At 42.9% G+C, this 19,366-nt stretch overlaps 1 protein-coding gene across 6 annotated transcripts in view; it reads right to left on the reverse strand.

Annotated features, from left to right (window-relative positions):
- Nucleotides 1-12,995: 12,995 nt before the first annotated feature.
- Nucleotides 12,996-19,366, reverse strand: part of C1QTNF3 (C1q and TNF related 3) — a 29,697-nt gene continuing 23,326 nt past the window's right edge. For 2 of the 6 annotated variants that reach the window (XM_024203067.3, XM_029910892.1), the window contains exon 7: nucleotides 14,613-15,549. In XM_024203067.3, coding sequence (XP_024058835.2) covers nucleotides 15,429-15,549 — 121 coding nt within the window. In that variant the 3' untranslated portion in view covers nucleotides 14,613-15,428. Of the gene's footprint in view, nucleotides 13,349-14,581; nucleotides 15,550-19,366 lie in introns of those variants that run through there. The other 4 variants (XM_029910894.1, XM_029910893.1, XM_029910896.1 and 1 more) reach the window with 4 other exon arrangements.

Genomic DNA, 19,366 nt, shown 5'->3' on the forward strand with positions numbered 1-19,366 from the left:
GTGGAGTGGCTGATAAAACTGTACCAGGCCTGTGTTTTTTCCAGCAGTGAGGTTGCAAGCGAAAGTCAACACCAGAGATAGAAGCTGCATTTTCTATCTTTGCTGTTCTCTTCTTTTCCCTTTTGTGTGCATTTGTCTTTTATCCTCTAGGGAATGGGATTGACTAAACAGCAAAGCCAACAACAACAGCTCCAGCCTCTCTCTCAACTAACATCTTCCTCTTTCCCCCCCAAAAAAGAACAGTTACCATAAAGACTATTAAACAAAAGGGGGTTTCACTTGTAAAAGTATCTCTCCAGCTAGACAGAAAGGGAACAAGGATGTTAAAAGGAAAGCTGTACTTAATACTTTACATTTCAAATGCTTTAACTGTTTTTCCTCTTTTCTGTATCTTTAATAAAAGGTTAAAAAGGATTTTTGATGGAGTGTTTGCCATAATACTAAGCAGGTTATGGTCTCTGTGTATCAAACCCCAAACCTTGTTGAACACTGTTTAATGTTGGACAGTGACAGGGTCACGTTAACACCGTTAGCTCTTTGGGTGCATGTATTGTATCTAAATTAATACAGAAGCTAACAGAAACCCAGAGAGATGGGAAGATGGGGGCGGGGGGGAATTGCATGCTTGTCATCTTTGCCTCGGGTGCAACACTGTAGACAATGTAGCAGGAGTAATAGGTTTTATTAGTGAGTCTACTAAAGGAATTATCTTTGAAGACAGTACCAAATGTTGATAGTATCCATATTGCAACTGAACTTCTAGATGCCAATATTGACAACCTGAGGGTGAAATCCTGGCTCTACTGAAAACAACAAAACTCATACTAATTTTGATGGGGCGAGGATTTCACCCCAGTCTCACGGGTGATTGACCTGGACAGCATTCTTGATACTGCTGAGACCAAAAGAGCAGAAGTAGAAAGTGCCAATAAAGCACATCACCATACAGCTTTTCTTAAGGAAAACACTGTCAACAATAAAGTGGAGGTTCTAGAGAATCAAATAAGAAATACAAGTGTTAGAATAATTGGCCTCCCTGAAGCTACCAGAACAAATGGCCTTTTGGGGGTTTTAAAATGCATTATAGCTAGTGGAAGAGTCAATATATAGTAATATACGAGTATGAAAATGTAAGGGGAAAAGTGTACTACCCCTTTAAAGGACAGGCTGTAGACTCCAGTCTACAGCTGAGCTATTTAAATACAGGAACAGGAAGCTAAGAAGAGAGATTGGTGTAGAAGGCTGTAGCGTATGGTGGTTTTTCTTTCAGGTAGCAGGAAATAAACCTTATCTGACTCAGGTTTGGGAATGTTAGTTGGGAGCAGGGCCGGCTCCAGGCACCAGCCCACCAAGCTTGTGCTTGGGGCGGCACCTGGAGGGGGGCGGCGCGGCGCTCCGGCCGCTGGGGAGAGCGGGGCCACGGCCGGGCTCGCCGCCCTCCCCCCAGCGCTCTGGCCGCCCTCCCCCCCGGCGCCCTCCCCCCGGCCACCGGGGTGAGAGCGGCGAGCCCCGGCTGGGGCTCGCCGCCCTCTCGCCGCCCTGCCCCCGGCGCTCTGGCCGCCGGGGGGAGAGCCGAGCCCCGGTCGGGGCTCGCCCCCCCCCTCCCAGGGCGGCCGCCGCCCCCCCCCCCCCCCGGGGGGGGGGGGGGGGCGACCGGAGGCTTTTTTGCCTGTGGCTGCAAAAAAGCCAGAGCCGGCCCTGGTTGGGAGCTCTGAACCAGCATCCTGATGAAGTGGTTGTTGTAAGGACTGCTGTCCTGAAACCTTATTAAAAGGTGACATGGCATTTGGTTAATGTGTTTTGGCTTCTCCTTTCCCTGGGCTATTAAAATGAATCTATTGCTGCTCCATTTGGGGAAATTAAGGAGGAACACACCTGCAGTGCCACACAGGGCCACAAGGGAGCGTGCAGGAACTGCCCACACCTTTACAAAGAGAATAAAAGAGACTGAATCTAAGATCTCTTGAAGTTGCATGTAAAATATATATATATATATAGTGTGTGTGTGTGTGTGTGTGGCAGACAGGAGAGTACAAGACATTAGTGAGACAAGCTCACGATAGTTAGCTGTCTCTGCACACCTATAAAACAGAATTCTGGGCGAAACTAAGACTAAAGGATATTCGATGATTCTGGAAGTGAACTGCTGGCTAGGTAAGTGGTGTAGGGAGGAGAGTTTTGGTTTTGTGGAACATTTGGTCCAATTTCTATGGAGGGGGGGGCTGTATAGCTTGGACCAAGTTCCACAGGGCAGGCTGGCTAGAGTAGTCAGGATGGGGGTAACCTAATAGCAAGAGGGGAGAGTAAAAAAGAGGGAAGATATGAGCATTCAAAACAAGAAAATTTGAGACAAAAATCAATCAAGGAACCTAAAGGACAAGAAGAAAAGAAATTACTGAATTGCCTATACACCAATGCTAGGAGCCTGGGTAGCAAACGAGGAAATGGAATTGCTCATTTATGAGTATAATTTCAGTCTAGCTGGTGTTACTGAAACCTGGTGGGATGATTTGCACAATAGGAATGACCAAAATCAATGGTTAAAAACCTATTTAGGAAGGATCGAGTGGGCAAAAGGGGAAGGGAGAGGCACTTTGTCAAAAATGGCATTCCCTGTTTCTGAATCACTGATCACTCAGAAGAAAGTCATCTTGAATGCTTATGGATCAATGTCCTAACACTGAAAGCACAAGATGTAGATGTTAGTTGGTGTCTGCTATAGACCACCAAATCACAATAGGGAAAAGGATAACTGCCTCCTCATGCACCTATCTAGAATGTGTAGGGGGAAAAGCGCATGATCATGGCATGGGGACTTCAATTTGAATGACATATGCTGGAGGTCTCATGCTGCCAGTGTTAAAACATTATTGGAATGTCTAAACATTAGAAGTGTTACAGCCAACACAAGGGAATTCTTTAATAGACTCCTAACTGATAAAGAAGAACTGATCACTGAACTAAAAATTAATGGTAGCTTAGGCACAAGTGATCATGACTTGATTATATTTATAATGCGCAAACAGAATGAAGTCCAGAACAGTAATATGTACTTAGTGCTATAAGAGGGCCAGTTTCGCAAAGCTGAAAACAATTATGAGCCAAGTTAGCTGGGAGGAAGAATTTATTCAGAAAATGGTGAATGATAACTGGAATAATTTAAGAACATCTTATTAGGTGCCCCAAAAGCCAAAAATCAAGAAAAAGGCCATATTAATTAAAAAAACAGCCTGGTTTAGAGGGGAAGTGAAGGCAGTATACAAATTAATATACAACAAATGGAAGAAAGGAGAAGTTGATAGTGATGAATAGAAGTCAGAAGTTAGGGATTGTATAAAATTGATAAGGACACAAGGAGGAGTCTATAACCAGCAGACTTAAGGACAATATGGAGGGTTTTTTAAAAATACACTTCTATCCTGATATAACGCGACCCGATATAACACGGGTTCGCATATAGCGCAGTAACCGCAGGGCTCCAGCAGCGGGGCTCGGCCGGCGATTTAAAAGGCCTGGGCTCCCCACAGCAGCCGGAGCTTGGGGCTCTTTAAATCACCTCTGGAGCCCTGCTGCCACTACCCCAGGGCTCTGGCAGCAGGGCTCGGCTGGCGATTTAAAGGGCCTGGGTTCCCCACAGCAGCCGGAGCCTGGAGCTCTTTAAATCACTGCTGGAACCCTGCTGCCGCTACCCCAGGGCTCCGGCAGCGGGGCTCCGCCGGCGATTTAAAGGGCTCGGAGCTCTGGCCGCTGTGGGGAACCCCGGGCCCTTAAAATCACCGTCAGAGCCCTACCGCCGCTGCCCCGGGGCTCCAGCAGCAGGGCGCGGATGGCAATTTAAAGGGCTTGGGGCCCCGGGCTCTTTAAATCACCACTGGAGCCCTGCCGCCACTATCCCGATATAACAGGGTTTCACTTATAACGCAGTAGAGATTTTTGGCTCCTGAGGACCACGTTATATCGGGGTAGAGGTGTATATTGCAAACGAAAAGACTCCTGACAATAGTATTAGTATTAGATGGAAGTGGTAGAATGATCAATAATAATGCAGAAAAGGCAGAAATGTTATATAGCTGTTCTGTATTTGTGTGTGGGGGCAGATAATACTCTTTCCATTCCACTAATCTCTGGAAGGTATTAAACGGAAGCTACTTAAAGTAAACATTTTTAAATCAGCAGGTCCAGATCACTTGCTTCCAAGAGTTTTAAAAGAGCTGGCTGAGGAGCTTGCTGGACCATTAATGTTGATTTTTCACTAAGTCTTGGAACCCTGGGGAAGTTCCAGAAGACTGGAAGAAAACTAAAGATATGCTATTTTTTTAAAAGGGTAAATAGGATGACCCAGGTAACTCTAGGCCTGTCATCAGTCGTAGGCAAGATAATTGAGTGGCTGATATGGGACTCGATTAATAATGAACTAAAAGAGGGTAATGTAATTAATGCAAGTCAACATGGGTTTATGGAAAATAGATCCTGTCAAACTAACTTTTGTTTCTTGATGAGATTACAAGTTTGGTTGATAAAGATAATATTGTTGACATAAGATACTCAGACTTCTGTAAGGGATTTCACTTGGTACCACATGACATTTTGATTAAAAAACTAGAACGATATAAAAATGAACAGGGCATAAATTAAATGGATTAAAAACTTGTTAATTGATAGGTCTCAAAATGTAACTGTAAACAAGGAATTGTCAAACTGGTTTCCAATGGGGTTCCATGGGGATTGGTTCTTGGCCCTACACTATTTAAGATTTTTATCAGTGACTTGGAAGAAAACATAATCACTGATAAAGTTTGCAGATGATACAAAAATTGGGGAGTGGTCAGTAATGAAGAGGACAGGTCACTGATTCAGAGCAATCTGAATTGTTTGGTAAACTGGCTGCAAGCAAATAATATATGTTTTAGTGTGGCTACATGTAAATGTATACATCTAGGAACAAAGAATGCAGGCCATACTTATGGGATGGAGGACTCTATCCTGGGAAGCAGTGACTCTGAAAGAGATTTGGGGTTTGTGGTAGATAATCAGCTGCCTTGAGTTCCCAATGTGACTCCGTGGACAGAAGAGCTAATGCAATCCTGGGATGCATGAACAAGAGAATCTCAAGTAGGAATAGAGAGGTTATTTTTTCTCTGTATTTGGCACTGGTATGACCTCTGCTGGAATATCATGTCCTGTTCTGGTGCCAACAATTCAAGAAGGATGTCGATAAACTGGAGAGGGTTTTGAGAGGAGCCATGTGAGAATGATTAAAGGATTAGAAAAAAGCAATTGAGCTCTTTGAGTCTATCTATTTAATTTAGCAAAGAAGACTAAGGAGTGGCTTGATTGCAGTCTAAGTATTTAAAATGGGCTCTTAAATTTAGCAGAGAAAGGTATAACACAGTCCAATGGCTGGAAGTTGGAATTAGACAAATGCCAACCGGAACCAAATTCGGAATATGACAGTGAGGGTAATTAACAATTTTACCAAGGGCTGTGGTGGATTCTCCATCTCTGACAACTTTAAATCAAGATTGGATAGTTTTCTAAAAGATGTGCTGTTGGAATTATTTTGAGGAAGTTCTATAGCCTGTGCTATTCAGGTGGTCATCATCTAGTCTGACAATGGTCCCTTTTGGCCTTGGAATTCTATAAACATACTAGGTGTTCTTCTTCCCATGTTTAAGCCAAAGAACACATGCAAAATGGAGAGAATTTGGAGAAGCACTAACTCCTTTCCAAGCCAAACACTAGGTGCGGGGAGGTGGAGTGGAGGGGGTAGAGAAAACATTTTTTCAGATAGTGCTTCAGCACAAAAGACTTAGGCAAGCTACATATAGGAATCCATGAAAAATGGACAATCAGAAATCAAAATGTAGAGATTTGGGGCAGATCTTGGGGCAGATCCCATTGAAGCCGCTGCAGAATTATTCTTCTCACTGTATCTGTATGACAGCTATTCTTGTTTGTCTTCTTTCTGTACCAACCTTGGGAACATTTTTTAAAATAGCTCCTTTGTTGTCACTAACCAGGCTGTGGACTAATGCTATGTTCATACATTATGTTCAGTTTCTTGCTGATACTATGCCAGAAGCCAATATGATGCAGAGGAACTTTGTACTGGTTTGAAGGAACAACCCTTTTGGGGGACTTGGGCACAGGGGTCATGTTACACAGAATATGAACTCCCCCTCTTCTCCTCCCCCCCACCCCCAGTTATTGAAGAATGTTTTTCAGAGTCTGTAGCTCTCCTACAGGAGCTATTGCTTTCCCTTGAAGAGATCACATCTATGTGTAAGCTATGGCTGCTTTCTTCCTCAAAACCATGGTGGCATGAATCCCCTAAAGCAGAGAGAACTACACTGAGGATCTTGTAAACCTCAGTAAAAGTGATTTAAAAAAAATGTTTAAGAATGGTGGTTTCTATTCTAATGCTGTGTTAAGCCTCTCAGAATGTCTAGCATGAACTGGATGCTTGAGCAGGGTCAGAGTGAGCTGAGTGCTTGTGAAATTAGTAAGAGTGCTGTGCATTCTCTCCTAAGAAACCCAATACCTGAGTGCTTATTAAACAGTGCATAATTTTCTCCAGAAAAATTTCTGGACATCAGAAATGATTTTGCAGTGAAGTACAATTCTGTGTCTGTGGATCTATAAAGTATCACTTTTTTCAGGCAAAGAATTCAATTTTAACAAACAAACAAAAACACTCAATGAAAAGAATTTGAAATATAAGTTAATTAAATAAGATACTGAAATTCCATCAGTGGGCAATAACAGACTTGACACTTAAGTGAAACACTTTGTCCCGTTATTAGTAACAGTTATTAGTATCTATGAGCTTTAGTCATGGATCAGGGCCCCATTGTGCTAGGCGCTGTACAAACAGAACAAAAAGATGGTCCCTTTCCCAAGAAGCTTACAATCTAAATATAGAACATGAGACTGATTCAGGCAGACAGGAGAGTACAAGACATTAGTGAGACAAGCTCATGATAGTTAGCTGTCTCTGCACACCAACAGCCTAACCATCATCACTTTTTTGTAGGCATCATGGAAAAGGGGAGTTCTGAGGAGGAATCTGCAGGTGGATAATAAGGTAGCTTTGTGCATGTTTACAGGGAATTCCTCCCAAGCATGAGGGGCAGTATGGGAGAAGCACAAAGGAGCTTTTTTGAAAATGTAGCAAGTGGGGAGTGGACGCTGGTGTCGTGGACCAATCAGAGGTGAGCATCGACTGTGAGTGAAATTTGATAGGGAGGGTGAGGATTGACTGTGGAGGGCCTTGAAAGTAAATACAAGTGCTTATGTTTGACGCGATAGAGAAGTGGAAGCCAATGGAGGGATTCAAAGAGTGGTGTAGTCAAAGTGACAGGCAAGGGATGTGATCTTTGCAGCAGCATTCTGAATTCATATTAGTGGGGCAAGATTGAATTTGGATAGGAAAGGCCATAACTTACCCCTGGACTACACTGCGGGGGTGGGGGTGGGGAATCGATCTAAGATAGAATCATAGAATATCAGGGTTGGAAGGGACCTCAGGAGGTCATCTATAGATAAGCAACTTCAGCTACGAGAATAGCGTAGCTGAAGTCGACTTATCTTAGATGGAATTAAAATTACTTACTTCATGTCCTCGCAGCACGGGATCGGTGGCCGCGGCTTCCCCATCGACTTTGCTTCCACCTCTCGCACTGCTGGAGTTCAGCAGTCGACGGGAGAGCGATCGGGGATCGATTTATCGCGTCTACACTACACTATAGACGTACCCTTAGAGATGTTATCCAGAAAGAATCAGCGAGTTTTAGATATAGTCTGGATCTGTGGACCTAGAGAGGTATCCCAAAAGATGGGTGTAGCCAATTCTCTTGCTCCTATATGAAGGGCAGCTGTGAAACCATGTTTGGCAACTTCTGCATCTTTTTGGTCAGTTTCAAAGGACACTCCAATTGAGCCATAAGGTGACAAAGAGGTTAGTGACTGCGGCAGTGTCACATTCAAGAAAAAAAAGTCAATCTTTCTGGAGCACATGGAAGTAGTAATAGCCAGCATCCTGAGAGTCAGTGTGGAGAGAGAGATCCAGAATGGTGCCTGACATTTAATCACCCAAGTGGTGAGTACACGTAACACTGAAACAGCAAGAGGGAATTTAGGAGGGCAGAACATAATGATATGACTTGCTGTTTGGTCAGGACACCAGGCTGACGATGCTACTCTTATGAAATGTACCACTGGAGTGTTGAAGACAAGTGGTCAGGACCTTCATTTTACAACTCATCCAAAGACAGCATCATGCTGGGGGCACTAGTTCAGTGACAACTCAGAAGGACAACCCCATTTCCTGCCCACACCATTACTGGTGTTTGTCCAGAGGTGCTTTCACCTCCACTGGCATCCCCCCCTCCCCGCCACACACAACTGAGCAGGTGTTATGTTTTGTTCAGCCAATCACCATTTAACCCCATCTGGTAGTTCCTTGTTATGACTCCAGCCTAAAACCAATCGTCTCTCCCTTCTTGGGGGGGGAGGGGGATGGGGAGGGAAGAGTCTAGTGAGTCAGCAGGCCGGTAACCCTAGCAAAGGGTCCACAGACTCAGATCTCTTGGAATTGAGGCCCCTTTTGTTCTGCAGGAGATAATAACCCCTCTGCTAGGGTTGACGGGGAACCCAGCCCCCACCATTCCAGCAGCTTCCAACCCAGCCCCCACCACTCCTCCAGGTTCCAATCCCAGAATCCTGGCCAGAGCAGCTGAAAACAGTTTCTCCCAATTCCTCACTGCCTCTCTAATAGGCTGTTTCCCAGACTCACACTCTGCGATCCTCTTCCTCTGGAGATCTGGCTACCAGGGTGGCTTCTCACCACAGTATTGCTGAAGGCCCCTGCTCTCAGTGACTCTTCAGCCTCGTTGCAGCTACCCTTTCCTTCCCACCTGCAGCCTTTTCATCTCCCTCCAGCTGCAGGGCCACCAATCAGCTCCAACTGAGGAGGCAGCTAGTTTCCCTGTTAACCCTTGAGGATATGTCTACACCCATGGCTGGCCTATGTCACCTGCCTCAGGCACATGGGGCCTGGGCTGTGGGGCTATAAAACTGCAGTGCAGAGGTTCGGGCTCAGGTTGGAGCCTGGGCTCTGGGAGTCTGTGAGAGGAGAAGGTCCCACACCCTGGGCTCCAGCCCGAGCCTGAATGTCTACACTGCAATTTTATAGCCCTGCAGTCCAAGCCCCACAAGCCCAACCAAGGCAGCTGACGTGGGCCACTTGAGGGTGTTTTATTGCAGTCTAGACATAGCCTGTGTGTCTGGCACAGCTGGGATCTATACACGCCATCATGTTAGACTGTCGACAGACAAGGAATTGATTTTTCACATGAAGAAAAGCACAAGACTTGGTAAGTCTGGTCAACTTTTTTATTAAAATTCAGGCCACAATCCATTTCTCCTACGTACCCTGTTTGGCTGTCTTCATCCCTACCCAGAATGCCCTGTACTATAGCACAGTCTTGGCACTGTATGGAATATCTTTGCAGCTTGTTGCACTGTGCGCACTATAGCCGCTGGCCATAACTAATAGCCTTCACTATACAAAAGGACTCAGATGAATCACATCTTAACAATGACTAACATTCTTCAAAAAATTAATAAAAGAGGTCTGTCAAGAATTCACATCCGGTACAGTACAATTTTATGTAAAGCCAATCCATTTGGCCTCTACCCTTTGCGTGTCTTATTTATTTAGAGTTCCTAGCGTCAGAGACTGTCTCTTACTAAGTGTTTATACAGTACCCAGCACAATGGGGCCTCATTCTTGACATACAAAATGCTGTGTAATACAAACAATAATAATTCTTTTGTAATACCAAGACTGCCCTGGTTAATGGCCTGCTTTGTGCCTCTGACCATAGCTCCATTTCTTTTACTCAGTACGGCTTTCAATGCTATCAGTCACTGGACTTCTCTCCAGTATCTTAAGCAAGAAGTGGGTTTCTCTAGCACACTGTTCTGAATTGAATTCTAGTTCAGGATTTCTGAACCCATGGGTCGCATGATCCAAAATTGGGTTGCCAGAATGTTTCAAAGGGTCGTGTGGCAACTCCTGTGGCTCCTGTCCCACGGGGCTGGCAGGGCTCATCTCCCTGCTCCAGGCACTGCAACCTCTGGGGTCCCAGTGCCACTCAGGTTTGGCCCAGCCTCATGATGACGGGAGTCCGGGTATGCCAAATTTGAGTGAGTGGCACTGCAACCCCATGAGCCAGGTCACACAAATTTGGTCTAGTCAGGGGCACAGGCCCAAACCTGAGCGGCACTGCAGAGGATGCAATGCCTGGAGCAGAGAGCCACGCCCAGCCAGACCCACAGCACAGGAGCCACCACTATAGGGTGAGTGCTGGGCAGAACCCAACCCCTTTTGGGGAACAGGACCTGACCAAAATCACCCGAGGGTCTCTACCTCCAGGCTATTTACTGGATCACAACAAGCCATAAACATTTACAAATGGGTCCTGAGCCCAAAAAAGGTTGAGAACCACTGTCCTAGTTTATATCTTTCCAACTGTTCATTTTTTGATTTCATTAAGTTAATCAAACTACAGACATGAGACAGGGCTGCAGATCTGAATCCTGACTTCATGCTAACGATGAAGTATCTAAAATAAAAGCTTGATTGCAATAAACCCTCTTTATTTTTCAAGTAGATGCCTGATTAGCTCAATTGCATGTGCACTAACCATGAATATAGCGCTATGTAGCCAATGACAAGGTGTGTGATAGGGAGGACAATATGTGTTTTGTTTTTAAATTCAAATAGAGCTGGCTTGTTTTCTTTATTGTCCCTCTCCCTTAGAGGCGTATTCTGTTTGAATGTTTGTTTCCATAGTTACCCATCGCATTTGAAACATTTGTACTTTTACTCTGTTTCAATGTTTGATTTTCAATTTCATCTACCTCTTCTCACGCTGAGACTCTTGAAGTTTGTACCTGATAGAAGCAGGAAAATGATACTGCAGCAATTTTTATTCTACTGCTTTCTAAAATTTCATCCAAGTAGACTTAGTTTGTCAAATTTCAAGTACCGCCATAATAATGGACTGTTTCTAGATCTTGCTGTAGTCTAATCACAGCAGCCCCCAGCTAATGGTTTCCATCTAGCTCCTAGTGGGCAGGTGACCTCACTAGAAAGCCCATCCAGCATCCCAACTGGCACTCTTTCTGGTCCAGTACATAACTAGAGGATTTCAGTTTCCAGAGATGTCAGACTGACACCTTTTATGAACACTGAATCCACTTTGAAAAAAGTGCCGTTTGAAAGACAAACACCATGTCCTAAGAAAAGACATTTGGGGCAAAGGAGGAGGAAAGACAGAGGAAAATCTAAGGGTATGTCTACACGGCAATTAAACACCCACGGCTGGCCCATGTCAACTGACTTGGGCTCACAGGATTCGGGCTGTGGGACTGTAAAACTGTGGTGTAGATGTTTGGACTTGAGCTGGAGCCTTGGGTCTGGGACCCTCCCCCCTTGCCTGGTGTCAGAGACCGGGCTCCAACCCGAACCTGAACGTCTACACTTCAGTTTTATAGCCTCGCAGGCCCAGGAGCCTAAGTCGCTGACATGGGCCAGACATGGATTGTGGTGTGAATCCAGCACACTCTCTGGCAGCAGCAAAAGTGTCCTGTAGAAGACAGGTGATGAAAACAAGGAAACTATAACTCGTCTAGAGGCATATGCTTGGAATAAGAAGAATGCAGTGCTCATAAGTAGATAGAGACTGTCATTTAATGTGCTTTCAACCAATCCCTTCATTAAATTTTCTCTTCGTTAAATTTATGGCCTCAAAGGGCTTGCTGGTTTAAAGTTCAGTCAGTGCAACCCAATGGCTGTATGTTAACTTGTAGAACATATACACCTTTTGGACTTCAGTTAGCATCACTCACTGCATTCAAAGAACAGTAAGGCTGCAAAGGGAAGCACTCAAAAGTCAGAAAATTAGTTAAGATTATAGGTGCAACTGAATTCTGCCCTCTTTTCCATTCATATTATTCATGGTTAGTCTTATTACGTGGTCACATGCTGTTCCTTAGTAATGAAATATTATATAGTACATTTCTTTTAATAAAGCCTTAGATGTAGATTTATAGTATCTTGTAACAATGGACACTAGTGTGTCTGTATGAGATAGATTGGCACACACTATTTCTCAGATTATCCAAGGTATTATTACACATTTTATTCCAATTAGATACATTCACATATAATACGGTACTCTTTTTTTATGCAAGATGATTAAGATAATTGTACTAGTTCAGTTTATCTTTGTTTTGTTACAATCAGGTACAAGTGAAAAAGTGAGAGGAATAGTAAAACTGCTACTTTCTGTTGGAATATCTTAAAACTTGTACCTGGAATAGTGTTACAAGTCTATGAAAATCTGAGTGATGGTCCAGTTATAGGAGATAGCCTTTGTTAATTCAGATAGAGCTGCATTAACCACCAACAGCAATCAAGAATCTCATGTGATTCTCAATGGTTCTTTTGCATTCTGTTTCCTGTGTTCATTGCAGATTTCACACTTGGATGCTTTACCTTTGACAGCTTTTATGCCATGTCAGAACAGAGGGTGTTGGGTTCGGTCCTTACCCTTCTTAACGCTTAGATTGACACTGTACATTTTAGTTAGCATTTCCGACCTCAAGCTGTGCCCTTTGTACAGAGTCCCACTGGCTGAAGCAGTTTGATCTCTGTAATCCCAATATGTTTTTAAGATTAGAGGAAGTGCTTAATTTGTGTCAGGGCAGGTTTAGCAGTTCATAGCCCTGACACCTCTGGGCTTGCCGCCTCAGGTATGAAAGTAAAAAAATTGCTTGAGCCCCGGTACCTCTTTCATTACAAATAAAGCATTGCTTGAAGGTGTATTCTCAGTGTTTCCCTCTTTCTCTCTCACACACAGACTCTCACACATGCATTCACTGTGAGTGTATTTCTTTCCCTCCCCCCGCTCCCCCCACCACCACACACACACACAAAGTAAGTGATTTTAGCCCTTGTTGTTAATCAAAATGTTTGGAGTTACAGCCCTGGGGACTGAAGTCCACTATTTATCCAGAGGTAGCAGCTGTATAAGCTTCCCCACACTGACCTCTTATGCCTCAAACCTGATCAGAAGGCACTACAGGTAGGGGTAGGTGAGTTGTCCAGTCCATTCAATCCTTGGGATGAAGTCCTGGGGCAGGGAAGTCAATAAGAGTTTTGCTATTGACTTCAATAGCATCAGGTGTGTTGCTGGCTGACCAGGTTCCAGCTCAGGCCAATGTCCCCACGCCCCAGTTGAATGCTGACAAGTACATAGCTGGAATCAATCTGGCTCACCTGTGTTAGTATTGTTAAAGCAGGTATTAGAATTATAAGAATGTTAAGTGTTAAGACATTATTGAATGCTTGTGAGCTGTAGCTCACCTATAATATTTGTATTAATAGGTGATTAATTAATTTCTAGGATTACTGGGCATAGATAAATGTCTATCAGGAATGGTCTAGACAGTATTTGGTCCTGCCATGCAGGCAGGGGACTGGACTCGATGACCTCTCGAGGTCCGTTCCAGTCCTAGAATCTATGAATCTATGAATCTATGAATCTATTCCGTAGTGTAAGGCAATATTTGAGCATTTGCACTGTAAACCTTTGTAACTGTACCTCATCTGCCAGGAGAGAGACATTAACTAGTGTCACATGCTGGTCTCCAATAGAAGATGTTATGTGGTGACTGACAAGGAAGGCCCATTGACACCAGATGGACTAGAGTGGAATATTAAAGAGGATAAAAGATTTTGTTGTTTACTCTCCCCCACCCCCCAGGAAGATGAGTCTCACAAATGAATTCCTCCCACTGGCTGAGTTTACAGCTCAAATCAGAACAGGGGGGAAGGGAATAAAAACTCCTAGCAAGAAGGAACTGTGCCTTTCTGCTGCTTGGACTCTGGGGGGCTAGGATTACTGGGCATAAGCAAAAGATCCCCAGTGCTTGGCCTGTGTTAGCCCCAAATGACATATAGAGCTTGCTTATTATAGAAGCTTCTATTACCTTTTGAAACTTAAGTTTGGAACTAATTTGTGTGTAGATGTGTTTGCCTGCTCTAACTTTGTAAATAACTCTCTTTTCCTTTTTCCTATAGAATAAATCTTTAATTAGTTTATAACAGGATTGGCTACAAGTGTTGTCTTTGGTGTGAGATGTAAAGTGCAATTGACTTGTGGAAAGTGACTGGTCTGTTGGGAACTGGAGTAACTAGAATATTGCCGTGACCAGGGGAGCTGGAGCAATTTGTATAGTAGGGGGATGTTGAGAGCCATTGAACCAAACTGTAAACCCTGTGTATGATGGAAACCACTTCAAGTCAGGGGCTGTGGCAGCACCCCCCAGCACCCCTAGTTCCAGCACCTATGGCTGTGATTCATGGTATAAGGGACTATCTATCACAAAGGCAAGCTCACCTGCGTGGCAAAACAGACCCGAGTACCCAAGGAGACTGTCTGTGACTCCATATTAAGGATGTTATACTGCCTGAGGAGTTTACACTTGATAATTGGTTGGTGAAATTTAAGTAGAGAACTCACAACTAATTATACCTTAACAGTCTGCTCTGAGGTTGGTACGCATGCTCTTGAGCCACTGCAGGACAGATTGACACGAGGATTTTACCCCAGGTTATTCTGGTGAGAAGGAAAGAAAAAATATGCAAATTACTTCTAGTTGTGAGGGGTTTTTGTGGTCCCCTAGGAGCTGAACTAAGATTAGTATTATTATTTTTGCTTTTTTTCTGGGTGCATTGTCCTGGGTGAAAGCTTTATTCTGACTCCTTCACATAGGTGAAGAAGATTGGGGAGTTTGTCTCTGGACAGTGACCTCATGTGGCCATTCAGCAGAAGATTAATATTTTCCTGCTGTTTCCTCTACAATCACTATTGCTGGTCCTGAAATGCTAGACTATCACCAGCAAGCAGTTCTCACTAGAACTAGTGCCTTTGCAATTTAGTCTTAGGCAATTGTTCCAGTACTACTAGTGCAACTGGACAATATAACTTGCTTCACAACAGATTTCTGTCACATAGCAAGTCAGCCATTCACCAGAAACTCAGATGTAGCTGTGGCATATTTAATTCATAACTAATTCATATTATTGTTGATTCTGTGGATCATTGGTGAATTTCAGCACAAACACTGCCCTTTCTGAGAAGTGGTGTCTAATCTGAGCAGGAAGCAAACATTGATCTGAACTGGGACATTCGCTGAAAGACTTTATTCAAAACCATGACATTTCTAATCTTTAGTGTATGGTACAGTAGCTTGAAAAATGAGCAATAAAATCCCCCCAATTTTATTGTTCATCCAGTAGTTAAAACTGCAAATCAATGCTTTTCACATGGCAGAATGGTACAAGCTCTGAATTTTCACCTCCTGGACTGAGGACCCAATCCTGCAAAGTGCAAATCATTCTCAATTCTCCTGGACTTCCCTGGAGATTGATCACATCCAACACGATACAGGAGAGGGCCTGGAGTAGATTCCATTCTAAAGAATAAAGTTGAAAAATGAAGTCCTCAGAAGTCTAGAATGTTAAAGTCAAGGTTGCTATGGGAACCTTAACTCTGCTGTTTTGTGCACAAGTATTACAATACAGTCTTTAATTCCATCATAACACATTATTTTTTCTGTCGGACCTCTGCCTCCTTCACTGTGCAAGCTGGATGGAGCGCATTGAATGAGACAGCTCTTCAATGTTTATTTTCTGAATTTCTGTCCTCACTGTCCAATACGTGGTTCATTAGCGCATTCACTGAGAGCCATCCACCCGCGGCACCGAGTGAGGCAGGTGTTCTCTGGGAAAAATAGCACGTGGCCACGTACCATTAAGATTGTATTGTAATGCATATTTTCAAGGAGACAGAGTTAAAGTAATGTGGGCAGCTTTAACCGTGGCCTTTCCAGACTTCTGAGAACTTCATTTTGTAACCTTAGCATTCTTTTGACATAGGGTGTTGTATGGCATTTCTTAGTTCTTTTTAATTTATTATTTTGTAATAAAGAGGGAAATGGTAAAGAAATTCCATCTTGTGGAATTACTTGCTAGCCATTAGAAGAAAGCTCTATTCAGCTCAGTGTGGTCTGCCTCATTCAATGTGCACTTTAACTGGTCAGCTTTCAGTATTGAAGTTTCCCTGCTTTGTTTCAAATGCAACTTCACAATACTTACCCCATTCCATGATCACCTCCACAATCTTATCTCCTCTGACCCAGCTACTTGGTACCACTCAAATAGTGCCAAGAAGTTGCAATCTGACTGTGTCTGGCCAGTCAAAATCAGGAGCCAACAGGGAGGAGCATTCAGATGGCATAAAGCCAGCTTAGTTCTCTTGCACGCACCACTCTTCCCAACTCAGCATACGAGGGATGTTGAGTGGATAGATGGTTGGGTCAGGTGTGGAGCATAGCTGTGTTCTGCTGAGTCTCAGGTGCCATGTGGCTCATTAGGGATCCTACCCATCTAGTGTAAGGTAGCAACCCCATCGATGCTCTAACTCACACTAGAGCCCAAAGATTGGCCCAAAGAATGAGGAACTATAAACTGCTCAGTGCAAGGGAGAATCTGGCCCTACATTATCTGAGCAGAACCCAAGGTTGTTTCAGAGAGCAATGCAAAAGCCAAATAAATAAAAATAAAGTTAATGTGATGCACACTATGTAGAATTCCTTATGTGATGTAGCTAGTTATTATAGGTTTGTCTGTCTTTCTTGTCTTGGTAGCCCAGTATTACAGCCCAGCATGGAGCACTTTGACAGAATGCTATCAGCTGAAACTGATTTGCAGATTTCCTTCTACAACAAATTTTAAAATCTGACCTGATGCATTGTCTGGTTTTTGTTCCTCTTGGTTGCTGAAGCAGAACTAACTGCACAACCATGTATTGATTCACAACAATAAAAACACAACCTTTTCACACTCATTCAATGACCAACTGCCTCTTCTCCCATCCCGCCCACTCCCCCTCACAAAAAATCTGTCCCTGTATAAACCTCTTGATTCCAGCACAAAATATCATTTTGAAATAAAAGCATCCTCTTTTGAGGAGATTTGGAAAATAAGTGAGTGGAATTGAAAGCTCTCATGGGAAAATTCAAGGGAAGATGAACATGGGGAAAAATTACATACACAATACTGGATCAATTTGATTTTAAATCTGTTTTACTTGAAGCTATGTAATAAACTGGAGAAAATTTGTTCTTTTATGAAATCCCACAGCTTTTCAAATATTTCTGTAGAATCTATGAAGTGCTGAATTTAAAAAAATTTCCAATGCAATAACCTCACAATTCTGGTTGAGGCATATTAACTCTTTGGTCCCAGTTCAAATTGAACTGATCTTTTTAAAAGACACTTTAGATTGTTTCAGACTGTTTTCTTGAAAGTGTTACTACAAGGCATAGTTAAGGTTGTTTGGGTGCCTTAACTGTGCATTTCCACATCTTAACATGTTTGGATATGTTGTAAGTTTAATATTAACACTGAACTTACTGTGTTTATAAGTGCTTGTTTTGGCAATAATTACCCTATCCTTGTACCTTTTGTGTGTGTAAATCACTGATATGTACTCTCAATCTTAACTCCATTTTCATATGTATTTTGATTTGGAATTTCCTTGTGTTTTTTTTAACTATAATTTTCAAACATGAACAGTAAACAAGAAACCCAAAGAGAAAGTTACTATATAGTATTTCTAATGATCTGAAGCCATGTAGCATCCACCGTTTTTTTGTTTTTTCAATTTTATTTTAACATTTAGGGCCAAATTCACCTGTGTGCTCTGGCTGTTTTATACCATTCTGGACCTGTACAAAGCAGTAAGAGCATACTGGTCAGTTACACTGAATTTACAGCTGCTTTGTCTTGCCAGAGCAGCATAAGGTATGCACAACCCAGTTTTTCCCTCTCACTGGCTTCCCCGTACATTTTCCTGCACACACAATACAATTTGCCTCTCCCTCCAGTCCTCTGTATTCCTTGCACACTCTGATCCAAATTCCCCCTCCTGCCATCTCTGTAGAGTAGATTTGGCACAGTGGTTAAATGTTGAAATGATACATTTAAGATTAATAGCCATTTTTGCAAATTGAAAGTTTCTCCACAAGCAGGAGGGAGTGTGCAAAATCTCCTTCAAGACTCACCAAGAAATTGCCCTTCTTCAAAATAGTCACCTTTACCCAATTGTTCTTATTGGGACTGAGTCTAAAAGCTGTCCTCACTTCAAATCTCTCATTGTTCTATGTGGGAGTGAGGCCACAGGGTGCCCTTAGCAAAGATGGCCACTTTCAATGGGTGTGTATCCACCAATCCCCCCCCCCCCCCCCCCCCACGCAGCCTAGAAGCAAAAAAAGATCACTATGAGGAGTAAATTAATGGACGTGGTGGCCATTTTTGGAAAGGGCAGCCTGTGGCCCATGTTCCATTGAGAACAATGGAAGCTGGCAGCCATTTTGAAAGAGAGGACAGTTCTTCATGAGTTTCTCAGAAGGACCATATTGTTCTTCAGCTTCTGCTGAAGAAGAATTTTAGGTATGAACAATAATGGGAAGAATTACCTTTCATGCTAAATATTTAGGTAAAAATCTACCCATTGTACTAGGTTTACTCAAGATTCAACTCTGCCAATTTTTGTGTGGCTAGATAATGCCTGAGTTAAGATCATGTTGGAGGAGGGCAGGAATTTTACGCCAATTGCTAAATTTTTTAGGGATCTGATTTAAAATTAATTTATAAATTAACAACTTACTTTTAAATGGTCAAAAAATCCACGCAACATTCAAGAAATATATGCTGTAATTTTGGGGAGGATACAGCTAAGGAAATTATTCTTTCATTAATGACTTGGATAATGGAGTGGATAGTATGTTTATAAAATTTGCAGAGGACACCAAGCTAGAAGGCGATGCAAGCACTGAATATCATTTGGAAAAGCTGACTAGGTGGTAGTACTGGCTCATACATTGAATATGAGCCAACAATATGATGCAGTTGTCGAAAAGGTTAATATAATTCTGGGAGTATTAACTGAAGTGTCATATGTAAGACATGGGAGGTAATTGTCCTGTTCTACTTGGCACTGATAGGGAATCAGCTGGAGTATTGTACCTAGTTTTAGGCACCACACTTTAAAAAAGGTGTGGGCAAAATAGAGAGAGTCCACAGGAGTGCAACCAAAATGATCAAAGTTTTAGAAAACTTGACCTATGAGAAATGGTTTTAAAAAATGGACATGTTTACTTTAGAGAAAAGAAGACTGAAAGAGGCCTGATAACAGTCTTCAAATATGTTATGAGCTGTTTATAAAGA

The sequence above is a fragment of the Terrapene carolina genome, unplaced genomic scaffold (assembly GCF_002925995.2).
Source record: "Terrapene carolina triunguis isolate 2854851 unplaced genomic scaffold, T_m_triunguis-2.0 Scaffold69, whole genome shotgun sequence".
Taxonomy (NCBI): Eukaryota; Metazoa; Chordata; order Testudines; family Emydidae; genus Terrapene; species Terrapene triunguis.